This window comes from Alosa pseudoharengus, unplaced genomic scaffold (assembly GCF_046254945.1).
Source record: "Alosa pseudoharengus isolate Yale_2024_CS ecotype anadromous, Long Island Sound unplaced genomic scaffold, YU_APseudo_1.1 YU_APseudo_1.1_scf_14, whole genome shotgun sequence".
Lineage (NCBI taxonomy): Eukaryota > Metazoa > Chordata > Actinopteri > Clupeiformes > Clupeidae > Alosa > Alosa pseudoharengus.
Genome location: NW_027468609.1, coordinates 32,667,516 through 32,681,873, shown reverse-complemented (window position 1 = coordinate 32,681,873; position 14,358 = coordinate 32,667,516). Strand labels below are relative to the sequence as shown.

At 45.3% G+C, this 14,358-nt stretch overlaps 1 protein-coding gene across 1 annotated transcript in view; it reads right to left on the bottom strand.

The window, feature by feature from the left end:
* Positions 1 to 993: 993 nt before the first annotated feature.
* LOC143123371 (uncharacterized) overlaps positions 994 to 14,358 on the bottom strand; it is a 45,177-nt gene continuing 31,812 nt past the window's right edge. The window contains exons 46-62 of the mRNA XM_076284731.1: positions 13,897 to 13,950; positions 13,573 to 13,680; positions 13,410 to 13,463; positions 13,127 to 13,180; positions 12,857 to 12,910; positions 12,649 to 12,702; positions 12,234 to 12,341; positions 11,918 to 11,971; positions 11,686 to 11,739; positions 11,136 to 11,243; positions 10,773 to 10,862; positions 10,546 to 10,599; positions 9,893 to 10,148; positions 9,121 to 9,233; positions 7,961 to 8,029; positions 5,288 to 5,521; positions 994 to 4,220 (exon numbers count right to left, since the gene is read on the bottom strand). Of these exons, the coding sequence (XP_076140846.1) occupies positions 4,074 to 4,220; positions 5,288 to 5,521; positions 7,961 to 8,029; positions 9,121 to 9,233; positions 9,893 to 10,148; positions 10,546 to 10,599; positions 10,773 to 10,862; positions 11,136 to 11,243; positions 11,686 to 11,739; positions 11,918 to 11,971; positions 12,234 to 12,341; positions 12,649 to 12,702; positions 12,857 to 12,910; positions 13,127 to 13,180; positions 13,410 to 13,463; positions 13,573 to 13,680; positions 13,897 to 13,950 (1,665 nt within the window). The 3' untranslated portion in view covers positions 994 to 4,073. The remainder of the gene's footprint in view (positions 4,221 to 5,287; positions 5,522 to 7,960; positions 8,030 to 9,120; positions 9,234 to 9,892; positions 10,149 to 10,545; positions 10,600 to 10,772; positions 10,863 to 11,135; positions 11,244 to 11,685; positions 11,740 to 11,917; positions 11,972 to 12,233; positions 12,342 to 12,648; positions 12,703 to 12,856; positions 12,911 to 13,126; positions 13,181 to 13,409; positions 13,464 to 13,572; positions 13,681 to 13,896; positions 13,951 to 14,358) is intronic.

Genomic DNA, 14,358 nt, shown 5'->3' with positions numbered 1-14,358 from the left:
AGATATTAGTGGGTTGATGTTTGCTATCAGCCTGAGGGAAGATTCATTAACGTACGTCAGAGCTACAATCAGTGCTATCTAATTAGCAGAACTTTATTGCTGTGCGCAACTGAATAGACTAATGATTAATTTACACTCAATGAACCTCTTTCCTCATCCTGATCAAATGCTCTCCATTTACATTACATTAAAGGCAATATTAGACAGTAACAATGAACCTGTGATGTTGCTGGGTGTGAAGTATATGTGAGAGGTGATTGGTGACTAGCACATCAAGTTGCGTCAATGTCAGATATCAAAGAAGTCATATAACACATAACATCATAATAGGTAAATGAACAAGAAGGCTGTATCAGTTGAGAGTGTTCCTGAAGCTGTATGAGTAGGGCAATGTGCTAACCAACCCCAACATTAATTTCCACGGAAGCGTGCCGCATACACTGATATTATCAGTCTGATAACATCTATTACAATTCTATAGACCTTTTTTGCTTTCCTGCTTTAGATGAAAAATGTCTTTGAGTTGAGCACATGTAATGTATATGTGAATGCATTTTATGTAGAACCAAATAGGTCTGGTGATGCTGTATACAGCCAGAGGTGGATGTCAGGACACAGAAAAATGTATTCCATTTGTATTAGCTATATGCTACTACGTCCTATATATCTCACATGACAAATTTGTAGCTCTCTGTTATGTGTATGTATACTTTACAGTGCGTTGTGTGTGTATGGTGTATGGTGTGTGACCATTGAAGATGGACATTCCTCCTCCCTGTAAGTTGTATGTAGTCGAGACGTTGTCAGCCAAGTGATGGCAACGAGGTATCCAGCACCTGTGGAACACACAATGGCGTTGTGCCCAATCAATGTGACACTGAGAAGCCCGTAGTCTGTAATCAAAGAGTTCACACACAGCACACTCCCAACCACCACCCTCCTGACCCCTTACACACACCATGCCTAGTGCCGTAGCAGTTAGCGGATGCTCAGTAACAGTAACAATGACGCTTTATTCAGCTTCATACAGAGGGGGCTTTTCAAGTAGCACTACTGGTGTCCATTTACATTTATTTTTTTAAATAATACAATAAATATACTACAAAAAAACAATGGCTTAGGTAGAGAGTTACATGATCACTGCTCTCTCCCCAATTCACAATGCATGACAGCTTGCTTTATCAAAGAGGCACTCTTGAAATAGATAATGTTTCGGAATAAAATTGTGGGCTGGAGATCAAGTCATCTGAATGTATAACAAGGAGAGGAAGAACTTCAACTCATGCATACAGATACGTTTTAATGCTTCAAAAGACATACAAGAGTGTGTGGCCACAGTAAACTTGAATTTATTGACATAAAAACCAATATATCATCTATCCTTTCTTACACAGGTTTGACAAGGAGAAAAAAAACTTGGAAAAAGAATGCACATTATATTTCCAAAAAAAGGGAGAAAGACAAAATAAAAATAAAAAAGAAGAAAAGAAATAAAATCTTAATTGGCAGCATGGCTGCTGGTTTTAAAACATTTACAGAAATTAGTTTTATTGCTTTTTGTGAATCGAGAGCAAATGTTTAAAGTGATATTCCGATACTATGTCTGTGGTTTTAAAGTCATTCAAGTCAATAAAAAAATACAAAAAAAACGATAGAGAAGTAAGGGCATCATAGCAGGCGATGCAGTGGTGACAAGCTAGAGATTGTGGTTTGTACAATGCGCATTGACTAGTGGCAAATAGAGAGCTGGATCATAGCGGATTAACTTGAACCCAAGCGCTCTACATAAGCTAAGGATTTTGTCTTTCTCCATCCCCATTCAGTAAGCCAGAGGAAAAATTTAAACAATACAATATAAAATAAAATTAATAATATTTATTACTCTCAAGTGGCTCCTCTTAATGTGCAGTGTGATGAGATACCTGCTCCTACTCTCCATAAAAAGGGGGGTGGGGACCTGCACACTCGTACGGCATAAAAAGGCAACCAGCGACAGTCCTCCATATATGAACATTAGGTCTTTAAATTAAGTGACTGTGGCCTTCAAGTCTCTGAAGATGAAAGGAAAGGAAGGATAAGAAGAAAGAAAGGACTTTGGCAGGAGACTGGAGGATCATCAGGTACATCGACTAAGGCTCTCCTCCTTGGCAAAAAGCTTTGGAATTCTTAAGGGGGAGGGAGGGTGATTTAGCACCCCCACCGCACCCCTTTCCACTGACACCCGGAAGACTGGAACACCCCTCCACCAACAAGCACAAGGACAGAGAGAGGTCTAAAGAGTAAAGGGGCACTTGCAGCCAGCAAGCTGGGCTGGGCGTGGCAGCTAGTCAGGGAACACTCCCTTTCCTGCATCAGCAATGATGGCCACTTTCAGCTGACATTCGGACTATGGCTACCGTTAAGTAGCGACTTTAGCATATTAGCATTGCACTAGTAAGGTGTGGCAGGACTGATCTGATTTCCTCCTACAATCTGCAGTGCTCACTCAGTCCTTTGACAAGTGTGGATTTCTGTGTGGGCCGTGAAAAGAAAGACATCCGACGTAAACACTGAAAACAAAAATACATGACAGCAAATAACAACAACGAAATAAAACAACAATCTGTTCTATGAGTGAATATGATGGATTGGCATGCAGTAAAATATTTCCCGCTCAGGCACAGCATGGCGCCCCCTGTCATAGGGGAAGGTAAGTGGCAGGGAGACGCGCTAACAGTCGGACAAAAAATGTCAGTGAATCATTTTTTTATTAACAGTAAAAAAAAAATTGAAAAACAAAAAAATACATAGCACCACAGAGAAGAGGAAGTAGCACCTAGTTTTACGACTGTTGTGTTCCTCGATAACGTGACAACTTGTCCCGCTGTGCAACTGTTCTTCCGACAGGGGGTTACAAGAAGCGAGGAAAAGCGCTGGGGGAGGAGGGGGGGGGATAAAAGCCGCGCCCGCCAGTCGCCATGACAACAGATTGCCATGACCGCAGGCTGATGATGTCCGCTCGACTCCTGGTCTACCTCTGAGCGCACGGTGGCCCAGGATTGCCTTCCGCCAGGAGAAAAAACCTTTCTTTCTTTCGGGCAAATCAATGCTCACATCATTGCTTCGTGTGCTTTTTTCTGACTTTTATTGTCACTCTTTTTGATTTGTTAAATTACAATTAAGACGTGCTTTACACTGGTAACAAGACAGTACCACCTTAGTTTCTTGTTTTATTTGGGCGGTCACATCCAATTCAGAGTGGTTTTAGAGGGGGAGGGGAACAGCATCTCTTTTCCTCATCTTCCATTTATCACATGCACGTTTTGAAGCCAGAAATATAAAAAACACAGACACATTATCAGAAAAAAATATACAGAAAGTACTTACAAACATACAAAAAATATTTATATATTTATATAATAAGCACCATTCAAAAGAATGGGGAGAGAATTATGCACAAAACAAAAGCATAGCAAGAATGAATGACTGCACACAGGACAGACGCACGAGGGAAAGGGGGAGGGAACTGGAACCAGATTGAAGGAAGAAAATGGCCACATCACATGGAAAGAGACCAGCGTGCTGATGACCAGTCCTGGCCTTGCGGCTGGGGGAGCAAGAGACTGGGCCTTAGCGGAGGAGAGTGGTGGAGGGGATGGGAGAGTGGAGGGGATGGAGGGAGAGATGGAGGAGGCCAAGGGTCATGGCAAAAAGTGAAAGGTGAGATGGGGGTCAGAGGCCAGAGGTCACGGGGACAGACAGGTGGAGCTAGCTAGCGTGGGTCTCATCCAGTTTCAAAACTTGCATGTGAGGGAGAGGGTAAACTGAGGTTACAAGGTTGCTGTGATTTTTTTTAGCATTTTTTTTATTATAGAATTTTTTCTTCCTTTATTTTTTTCCCAATTTGATTTTTATTGTTATCTTGATATTGTGTAATACATGTTTTTTTTTGTTGGTTTCTTTGCATGGAGACACAAATACTTTACAAATAAGTCAGAATTCTTTCTCATGTTAAGTTTCTGAGAGAATGAGAAGATTGTGAGTGAGTGTGTGTTTTTCTTTCTTTTTTTTCTTTGGGCGTTCAGAGAACAGTCTTAGCCGATGAAGCAGGCAGGTCCCACTTCGAAGCCAAACTTCTGTGTCGCTCCGCCGAAGTCGTTGAACATGATGTCTACGAAAGGTACCTGTTCCACCTTCGGTGTGCTGATCTCTAGAATAGTCTTTTCATAGCCCTTTTTCAACTGTAGAGGAAGCAAACGAGAGGAAATGTTTATTAGTTATGAGGTTATTTAGGGAACAGTAAGCATGTTGTGTCAGTCTTGCAACTCATATTCAATTCAGTGGTCAAATCCAATGTCCAAATTCAGTGGTGACCACCAGATGATCACGTCACACACACACACACACACACACACACAGTTAATGTTCATCGACTGGATGGACCTCAATTTAAATGATGGGAAAAGTACAAAGTCTATCAACAAGCAAAGTTCCCAAGCATGAATTATTGTGTGGTGTGTGAGCACTGAGCTAACACATCAGTGTTTGCCGTTACGGCCTTTCCCATGGTGTTGAATTGGCAAACTGATTTTGCTTATGTATTAAATTAGCTTTAGTTAGACTTAAGACTTTGTGCTTTGCATATCATACAAATCAGGGCCCAAAGCGGACACTAAGTCTGTGCTGATTGGGGTCCCCCGGACATATCGGGGCAGGTAAAGATCATGTTCATTCCCAGGCAGAGGCAGTTCCATTAATGAAAGCGCCCCAGAAGAAAGCTGTTGACCAGGACATCAACCCTGGGCCCTTTCAGCTCCTGCTGCTGTAATCAGCTCCCATTATCTAATTACCCCGTGCCTCTGGCTCTGCACCAGGCCTAACTGATTACCAAATAAATGTCAGAGGATCCCCCGTGAAGTCGCCCAATGAATCACACAGAGGCCTCTGAGGCTTGTACACCTGACTTCACTTCAGAAACCTTTTATTTGATTTCAAATGGTTCCACTGAAATGGTTCCAGATTTGTTTCATCCTCCGAGTGCCACTGTGTCATCTCCCGAATGTAAGAACCCTGAGGTATAAATTCAGTTCACTATTGAAGACTGAATTAAAGAGTCAATGATGGCAGTATCAACAAACCTCCCTTTCTATACTATATAGTGAACCTTTCCAAAATAAAAAAATAAAAAATGAATGAATAATAAAACAATACAATGACACAGATAATATAAAAAATAAATTAAAAAGAGAAATCTCAGTTTGCAGTTACAGCACTATCCAGACTCCTCTGTCTTTTTCTTGCAACTCACCGCACACCCGTCCACAACAGCTCGGATGTAGGGGTTGTTGTCGTAAGACATCTCCTCATCGTTGGAGCCCAGGAAGCGGACAGCCTTGTCGTACGAGTCCGAGTCCGGGTCGTGCCACGCCACCGACTGGTAGCAGTTGTATGTGAGGTTCTGGCGGGCTGTGGCGCTGAGCAACCGCATGAAGGTCATCTGCACCACGCCGATGGGGTTACCCTCCGCATCCACATACGAGAGCTATACACACACGCACACACACACAAAGAGAGGAACGATCTGCCAAGGGTTCAAGAATACTAAGATGTACAGAGGCTAGTGTCTCATTTAGCATTTACTTATAAACATCACACCCTAATATTCTACTTGGCCTATGTCTTTTTGATGGACACTTCCATGTCACCTGCTATGACTGGCTTAGCATTGTAATGTAGTATATTTAAGGTAAAACGTATTTATGGAATCCTATGGATTCCACTAATTCCTATCATCATGTTATAAGGTGTGTTAAAAATCATTACCCATAAGTCACCTCTCTGAGTAGCCTGAGGGGTATTAACCTCATTACAGATAACTCACCACTCTTGTCAGGCTGCAGTGTTGACATAATTACCCATAATTCACTTGTCTGAACAGCCACAGGAGTGTTAACCCCATTACCCATAATTCACTGCTCTGAACAGCCCTGAGGTGTGTTCAAGCTCATTACCCATAATTCTCTGCTGCGATCAAACAGGGTTGAGATAATAGTGTCTGGTGTCTGTCAAACACCTTGGCCAGTCCTTGATATATTTTGTTGTGATTAAATGACAGTTATGGAATGCTGCAACGGCAGATGTGACAGCGTTAGCAAGCCGGAGGTCTGGCCTGCGTCCATCGCACAGTCCACTGTCATGTTTGATAGCGTCCAGATATATGAGTCTAAATGCTTCATTATCCATAATTCACTGCCTCTGTGACACAGGCAGTATGAGGTTGTATTTTCCAAGATATAATGCTGGGCATTTGCTGAATACCTGCAAGTGTGTGTGTGTGTTTGGGTGGATGGTGGGTTGTTGAGTCAAGACTATGAACCTTTCTTCCTACATTCTCATTTACATCCATGACGAAGAACTTCATTTATTTATGGCTAATGACATTCGTGGCAAGTAGGAGTACTGTGCAACCTAAACAAAGCTCATTTGACCTGACTACTTTTAGATTTGGTGTGATGTAACATTTGCATCAAGAAAGGCAAATGTTTTGGCTGTTCTGTTGTCATACCAACCGCTGTTGTGTTCTGTCTGCACGTCCATCACTGTTGCACTCACACACATGACTGACTGAGAGAGCTGACGCATGCAGGGTGCAAGCAGTGCCATGCTGTTCCAAGAGCTTGATGCACACACACACACACACACACACACACACACACACACACACACACTCTCACACACAATACTTACTTAGGTCCATACACATTGTCCGGTTTTACACACTTCTTTTCACTCGGCTTCATGCACATCCAAATCACACCCACAAACACACACACACACACACACATACCTGGGATGGATAACCATTACCACATATTACAATTAATGAAATGGTAATTAGAAATACATAATTCCTATTATAATCAGAATGTATATGAATTGTAAATTTTATGAAAATGTACCATCTATGATGTAAATGAGAAACAGAAGAAAAACTTGGTTATCCGTTCCCAGTGTGTGTCCTTGTGCAGTATGTTTGTGGCTGTGCTTTGGCTCAGCTAGGGGGTGTGTTTACTGTCTCCAGTGCCCAAACTGGAATAAACAATAAACAAACAAATCCCCCCTTCCCTTCCAACTACCACCACCCACGCGTGCACAAACAGCCCCCACATTGCCATGGAAACACCACCACCGCCGCCACCAAGGAAAACACATTACCTCTCCATCACAGCCGCAAGTGAAGGCCTGGTACCCAGAAGCCCCGTGGGCAGTGACTGAGTACTACAGCATACGGTTTCACAGAACTGAACTGGTCTAGAGGAAACTGGTAGTGCTGCAATTCCAAAATGGCAGACGCAGTGTGATACTCTTCACCTCCAGCACTGCACTGACCTGGGTTTGCTGTAGACTATTTAACTCAGGAGAGCACTCAGTCACATTAAGGTGTCACTTTCTGACTTCACAAGTAAAAATCAGAAGCGGGCATACTTTGTCATGGACCTTTTATGATTCTGCCGGCCAATAAACAAGTTATACAAATAGAGCAGGTAAGGGGATAGATTTATGGTGTAAACTGCAGGAGTAGTCCAATTTAGCCTATCTGCCTTTCTCTCTCCCATCGCCATGACAAAAGTGTGCCGCCACTCCTGTTTTACCCAGATGCCTTTGAGGCCACACCTTTGCTGTTGTTTCTGAAGGTGAGTTGGCTCGGAGCGCCGCCCCGCAAGGAGAAGCCGAGATCTAACGGTCCAGACCACAGACGCATGCAGAACCGCAGGACCCGGAGAGAACCGGTCCAGCCAGGGACCGGACCGGGCTCTTTCGGGACCCTTGGCCAGGTGCACTTACCAGAGAACCGCGCTTGTAGCGACTATACCAAGTGCCAGGGGAGTCTTTGGGCCAGCGAGCCATTTTGCTCTGTAAAATACGAGAGCGAGTCAGGGGGGAGTGCTCGGGGGGAGGGGGGCAGGTCTGGGACGCTTACCAGTTTACCACGTTTGAATTCACTGAACCAGGAGCCTGGAGATTCCTTCACCCAGGAGGTGAGTCTCGTCTGGGACACCACAGCGGGAGGGGAGAGAGAGCGGTTACACATAGAAAATGCAAAAGGACAGATAGACAGACAGACACAAACACACACTCTCACACACACACACACACACACTATATCATGAAGCAAGTGCACAATGCATGTGTGTGTCATTTATACATAGAGGTGTGTGTACAGCAACTGCCTCCCTGAATTAAAATCTGAAAATTCATTATTGTGGGATTAATGTGGAAGTGTGTGCCTGTGTGTGTGTGTGTGTGTGTGTGCGCGTCTGTGTGTGTGTGTGTGTGTGTGTGTGTGTGTGTGTGTGTGTAATACATAAGAATGTGGTGTTGCACTTGTTTTGGTATGTAGAGACGTCCACGCAAAACACCCACACACATACACAGCGAAAGAGGACAGACTATGTGGGGTGAGGGTCATTATCCGGAGGTAAGTGACTGACAGCTCCTGCAATCATTTGGTTTATGAGTACAGATAATTAGTCCACCCATACAGCACACACACACACACACTAACAAAAACAAACAGCGGCAGCCACCTCCTGGTGTCACCTGTCTGGATGTATTTACATACACATGAGTTAAAAAGGCATGATTGACAGTCACAAACAAATATACAACCACACACACACACACACATACACACACACACACACACACACACACACACACACACACACATATTTAGACACAAAAACTTTAGCAATAATGGAAAGTGTTACTGGAGCACAACTTCCCCCTGCGGCAGACCTGAGTCCATATTGAGACGACACAGAGGGAGAGAATAAGGGTAGTGGACCAAAGTGGGATGAAGGAGCACATGGCCTGGTTGTGCTAATAGCTCAGGGACAGGGTGTTAAGAAGGGCCTGTGATGAATGGGCAAGGGTTTGTGTGAAAGTGAGGATTTAAGGTTAACAATGTGGTACTGAGGGGAGGTGAGAGATTTTTGGGAATCAGGTAAGTCCTTTGATGCAAATGTGTTTTTGATTGCCTGGACCATCAAATGAGTGGTTTTATGGGGAGGCAGGATAATGGTTCTGGGGGAATTATCAGGTAAATGGTGGGAGGATAAACGACAACAAAGTTCTCACCCCTTCGCTCTTCTTGTCGGGGAAGATGCAGCTCTCGCCTCCTGCGGTGAAGTTGCAGTAGACCTTGAAGGCGTCACGTGAGCAGCCTTGATTGGGATCGATCCAGTATTCACCTGGCAGAGAGAGGGAGAGAGAGAGAGAGAAGCAAAACCTGAGTCAGACCCCAAAACCTGCATAAATCACCCGCCTCCTGCGTCCATAAATACGTCTCTTGACTTATCGACCCATCGACTGGGCAGCCTAGGACGTTAGGCTCAGTTCGAGTCCACGCTGGCGGTAGGAATCTGGGCCAGCTCGGCTCCGCAGTCGGAGGGTATGTGGGTAATGAAGCACGTCCAAAATGCATCTTTCCTCCTAACGCGGCCTAATTAAAACAAATTGATTTCATTCTAAATGGGTTAATTACTCATAATATAGTTCTACTGGACAGTACATTCCTGGCTTGGGATTTCGATGAAAGTGAATATGCAGGCCTTGAAGGCGTCACGTGCACATTGCATGTATGTGTATGTGTGTGTATGTGAGTGTGTGTGTGGTTGTGTGGGAGAGAGAGAGAGAGAGAGAGAGAGAGAGAGAGAGAGAGAGAGGAGAGAGAGAGCGAGAAAGAGAGAGAGAGAGAGAGGAAAGAGAGAGCGAGAAAGAGGGAGAGAGCTTTTGTATGTCTAACTAAGAAAAAGGCTGGCATACAGTACCTGCAGGACCTAGCATGATTGATGTGTGTGTGTGTGTTGTGTGTGTGTGTGTGTGTGTGAGAGAGAGAGAGAGTGTGTACCATCGGGGAATTCTGGGTGGCAGAGCTGCAGGTCCTTGCAGGTGCGGGCGGGGTTTGTTTGGGTGCCCAGCGGGTGCTTCATCTGCTCGATCTCTAGCTTCAGGGAGTTGAGCGAGCCAAAGATCTCCTCCATGCCATCGTCGTAATCCTTATAGTTGGCGTCGTCGTCCATCAGCTGGCTGGCGTCGATGTTCCTCTTTGCACGCTTGGGGCTGTGCATCATAGGCAGAGGATGGATGACATCGCCGGGAGGACCCTATGAACACGGAGAGACCGAAACAGATGAGGAATTGAAGACATTTCAAAAAGCACTGGCATAAAGTCCTTTATAATGATTTCAGGAAATACATTTTATACACAAGCATATCTATCTGCGAAAAGAGCTAATATGCACCATAAGGTTGTGAAAGTGATATTTCAATTCAGCATTTCTCACAGTATCAAACAGACTTTGTTACGACACATGAATGAGTGACAGTCGGGTGAGATACTATCTGTGTGAGAGTGAGATATAGGTTACATTGGAGCCTGGGAGACTGAAATATGAAATACGGTTTGTATGCGAGCCGCACATGAATTGGATATGATGTGTGGGAGAGTCATGAGGCTGGATATGACATGCGTGTCAAGTAACTCATTTGAATTATACTCACAGGAGGACCAGGGGGCCCAGGAACACCAGATTCTCCCTTAGGACCTGTTTGACCCTGGAGACAGAAACAAGAGTGTTCAAAACAAGCAGACACACACACACACACACACAGAAAGGAGCCTGAACTGCTGTTTCAAGCACACATTCCAGTGCTGAGAATATAATATTCAAGCTGTAAGAAATAGAAACCCACACACTTAAAAAGACATAACCACTCAGGGCACTTACAGAAGAGCCCTTGGCTCCCTTGGGGCCAGGAGGACCAGGCAATCCTGGGGGTCCGATGGGGCCCAGAGGACCGGTTTGGCCAGCAATACCCTGGAGGAGAGGAGGAGAGGGACACAGACACAGTAAGTGAATGAGAGATTTAATACAGAGTTACAATGGGGAGGATTGCCTTGATTAGCTGAGAAGCTGTTTTTTTATTATTATCAAATTAAAGAGCGTTACAGGAGGATTTGTGTATCATAATGGAGTAATGTGTGGTGAATTGAGTGAACAAGTGGCACAGCTCGGCCACTAGTGGTCAATGCACATGTTTGCGTATGTGTGTGTTTGTGTGAAGGGTGTTTATGAGTCCATCTTCCATACATTGTCTCCTTTAGGTCCGGATTGACCCTGGGGTCCAGGCAGGCCTCGGTCTCCCTTCTCTCCCTGTTCTCCGGGCGGTCCGATCAATCCAATAAGACCTGGGTGACCCTGCGGATTGACCAAACACACAACCAAATGTGTCAGTCAAAACTACGCACAGACACACACACACACACTCATACACACACACATATGCTTCTCTTCATCCTCCACGCCAGTCAAACACTCATCAGTGAGTTCCGACAGCTTCTCTCGCCTCTCTGTCAGCGTCTGCTAAGCCTGGAGATTCTACAGAGATTCGACGCTGAAACTAGAAGAGAGCATCTGTAGCGCTGAGCTGTCTAGCCCGTAAGATCATTACAACAGACACATGACGAAAAGCTCTATGCAGCAGAGAGACCTCATCAAGCGATAAGGGTGAGATGCAAGACATCGCCGAAGGTTTCAGCTGTCAATCACAACCGTCTGACAAGGGGAAACGGGGGAAAAGCTCGGACGAGATTATTTATTAATTAGCGATCAGTTACGAGGCGCTTTCTGGGGAGCTCACCTTTTCACCTTTCAGACCACTGTCTCCCTTCAGTCCTGGCAGGCCGGGAGGACCCTGTCGACAAGACGAGGAACAGGGGGATGAAAGAGAGCAAGAAATAAGGGTAAAAGGGGAACAAAGGGGGGGGGAGGGAAACAGAAGGAACAGAGAGAGTGAGACAAATGGGTTTAGTTTCTGTGGTAATGATCCTCTCATTTGTATGCATAAAACTGCGAGAAGACAGAGAGCCTACCATGGGTCCTGGCGGTCCATCAGGGCCGGGGGAACCGGGAAGACCTTGTTCTCCCTACACAGAATCACACAGAATCAGACCAAAGTACAAGCTAAGTCCTTCTATGGGCTTAGCACTGGCAAAATACTTCAAAACCTTCAAAACCTCAATATATCGACCTCTAAAGTAGAGACATATTTTCCAATCTTATTCCGCTTGTTTAGAACAAACATGATGCACTTCCAAAGCTCCAGAATCAACAAGGAAATCATCTGTATTAGATTTGCAGCTAAGCTGCTAGAAAATCCAATTACGTCCTGTAAGGATTAGGACTCACCACTGGACCGGGGATGCCTCTCAGACCCTCAGAACCGGGTTTGCCAGGAGCACCTTGAGGTCCAACTGGGCCAGTCTTTCCAGGAGGACCGTCCAGACCAGACTCACCCTAAGAAACAATCAACAACATCCTTGGTGGTTTATGTTTGTGTGTTTGTATGCCTTGTCACACTTCTTGGCTTTGCTTTATGAGCGTTGCTGTATGTGTGTGTGTGTGTGTGTGTGTGTGTGTGTGTGTGTGTGTGTGTGTGTGTGGTTGTGTATGTGTGTGTGTGTCTGTGTCTGTGTCTTTATGTGCATGTGTGTGTGTGTGTGTGTGTGTGTGTGTGTGTGTGTGTGTGTGTGTGTGTGTGTGTGTGTGTGTGTGTGTAGGCGCGTGTGTTTGTGTGTTTTAAATCTCTGTGTTTGTTTCTCACCTTGGCTCCTTTCTCTCCCTGTCTTCCCTCAGGCCCAGCAGGTCCAGGCGGACCCTACACAGAGAACAGAGAGAGAGAGAGAGGGAGAGATAGAAAGAGAGAGAGAGAGAGAGAGAGACAGAGAGAATAATTGAAGAGAGATAAGGTGACATTCTCTGGCTCACACAAGAAACAGCACAATGAAGTAGGTCTGATAAGAAATGCCTACCCTCTTTCCTGGTGGTCCAGAAGGACCTGCCTCACCAGTGGGTCCAGGGGAACCCTAAAAGACAGAGGAGACAGAGAGACAGAGAGAGAGAGAGGAAAGAACGAGGGAAAGAGAGAAATTATGCATCAGATATCAGATACACAATAATAGACATTACAGAACCATTCTAAAATATCATGTTTGCATAGAGTCACAAATATCTTCCTTCCATCAAGTCATAAATATCCCAGTCACAAATGGATGGGATGAGTAAGTGTGACGCATCCTCACCGGCTGACCAGCCTCTCCGTCATCACCCTTGTCACCAGGTAATCCATCCAAACCCTACAGGGAGGAGATGCTTGTTAATGGCTTGTCAATGGGTGCTTGAGTAACAGAGTGGTATAATGGTAAGGCAAGGCAAGTTTATTTATAGCACACTAAAGGTCATTCAGCAGATGAGCAAATTTAAACTTAAGAGTAAGTAAACCATGTTTGCTTATGAGTCTATTTCTGAGTTCATAATTTAATATGTTATTTGATCTGAATCTATCTTTCCAGCAAGAGGACTTACAGCGGGACCAGGCTCGCCAGGAGGACCAGGATCACCAGGGAAACCGCTTGGACCCTGGGAACAAACATCAGCATCACCACTCATTAGTGTCCGGCCAATCAAGCACATGAACGCATAAGCCTCATACAGAGCTGCACTGTGTCAGAACTGGACAGGCACTCACAGGGCTGCCTTTTGGACCGTCATCTCCGGGTGGGCCTTTGGGACCGGGAGGTCCAGCAGCTCCAGCAGGACCACCTTCTCCCTTCTCTCCACGCTCGCCTCTTGGACCCTGGACCAGAGCAGAACATTAGCAACTAGCAATCAGCACCCCATCAGTACTCACCTGGATGATAAGGATATTGTGGTGTATAACATTTGTGTTGCACACATAATGTCTCTTGTGTTGTGTTTGGATTGTGTTTTAGGTGTGATAGTAGTTGAGGTGGGGTTTGTTGTGATTGCAGCTGGTGTGTTGTATTTTGGTATTATAGTTGCGTTTTCATACCGGAGGGCCGAGGTCTCCCTGCAGTCCGGGCTCTCCTGCTTCACCGGAATCACCCTGACAAAGACAGACAGCAAGATAGATTGAGTGAGTGAGTGAGTGAGGGATTTGGGGATGTTGGGAGCACTGCACTGAAAGTCACTGCTCTTGTCCTTGCACTGCCAGTTGGGGGCAGTCAGTGTGGACATCCATCACACACACACACACACACACACACACACACACACACACACACACACACACACACACACACACAAACTCTCTCTCTCTCACACACACAGAAGCTTACACAGTGGCTGAGTGATGACTTGCGTACAAATGTATGGATGTGTGTGTGTGTGTGTGTGTGTGTGTGTGTGTATGTGTGTGTGTGTGTGTGTGTGTGTGTGTGTGTGTGTGCGTGCGTGTGCGTGTGCCTGCGTGCGTGCGTGCGTGTGAGTGTGTGTCTGCATGCGTGCTGCTGCC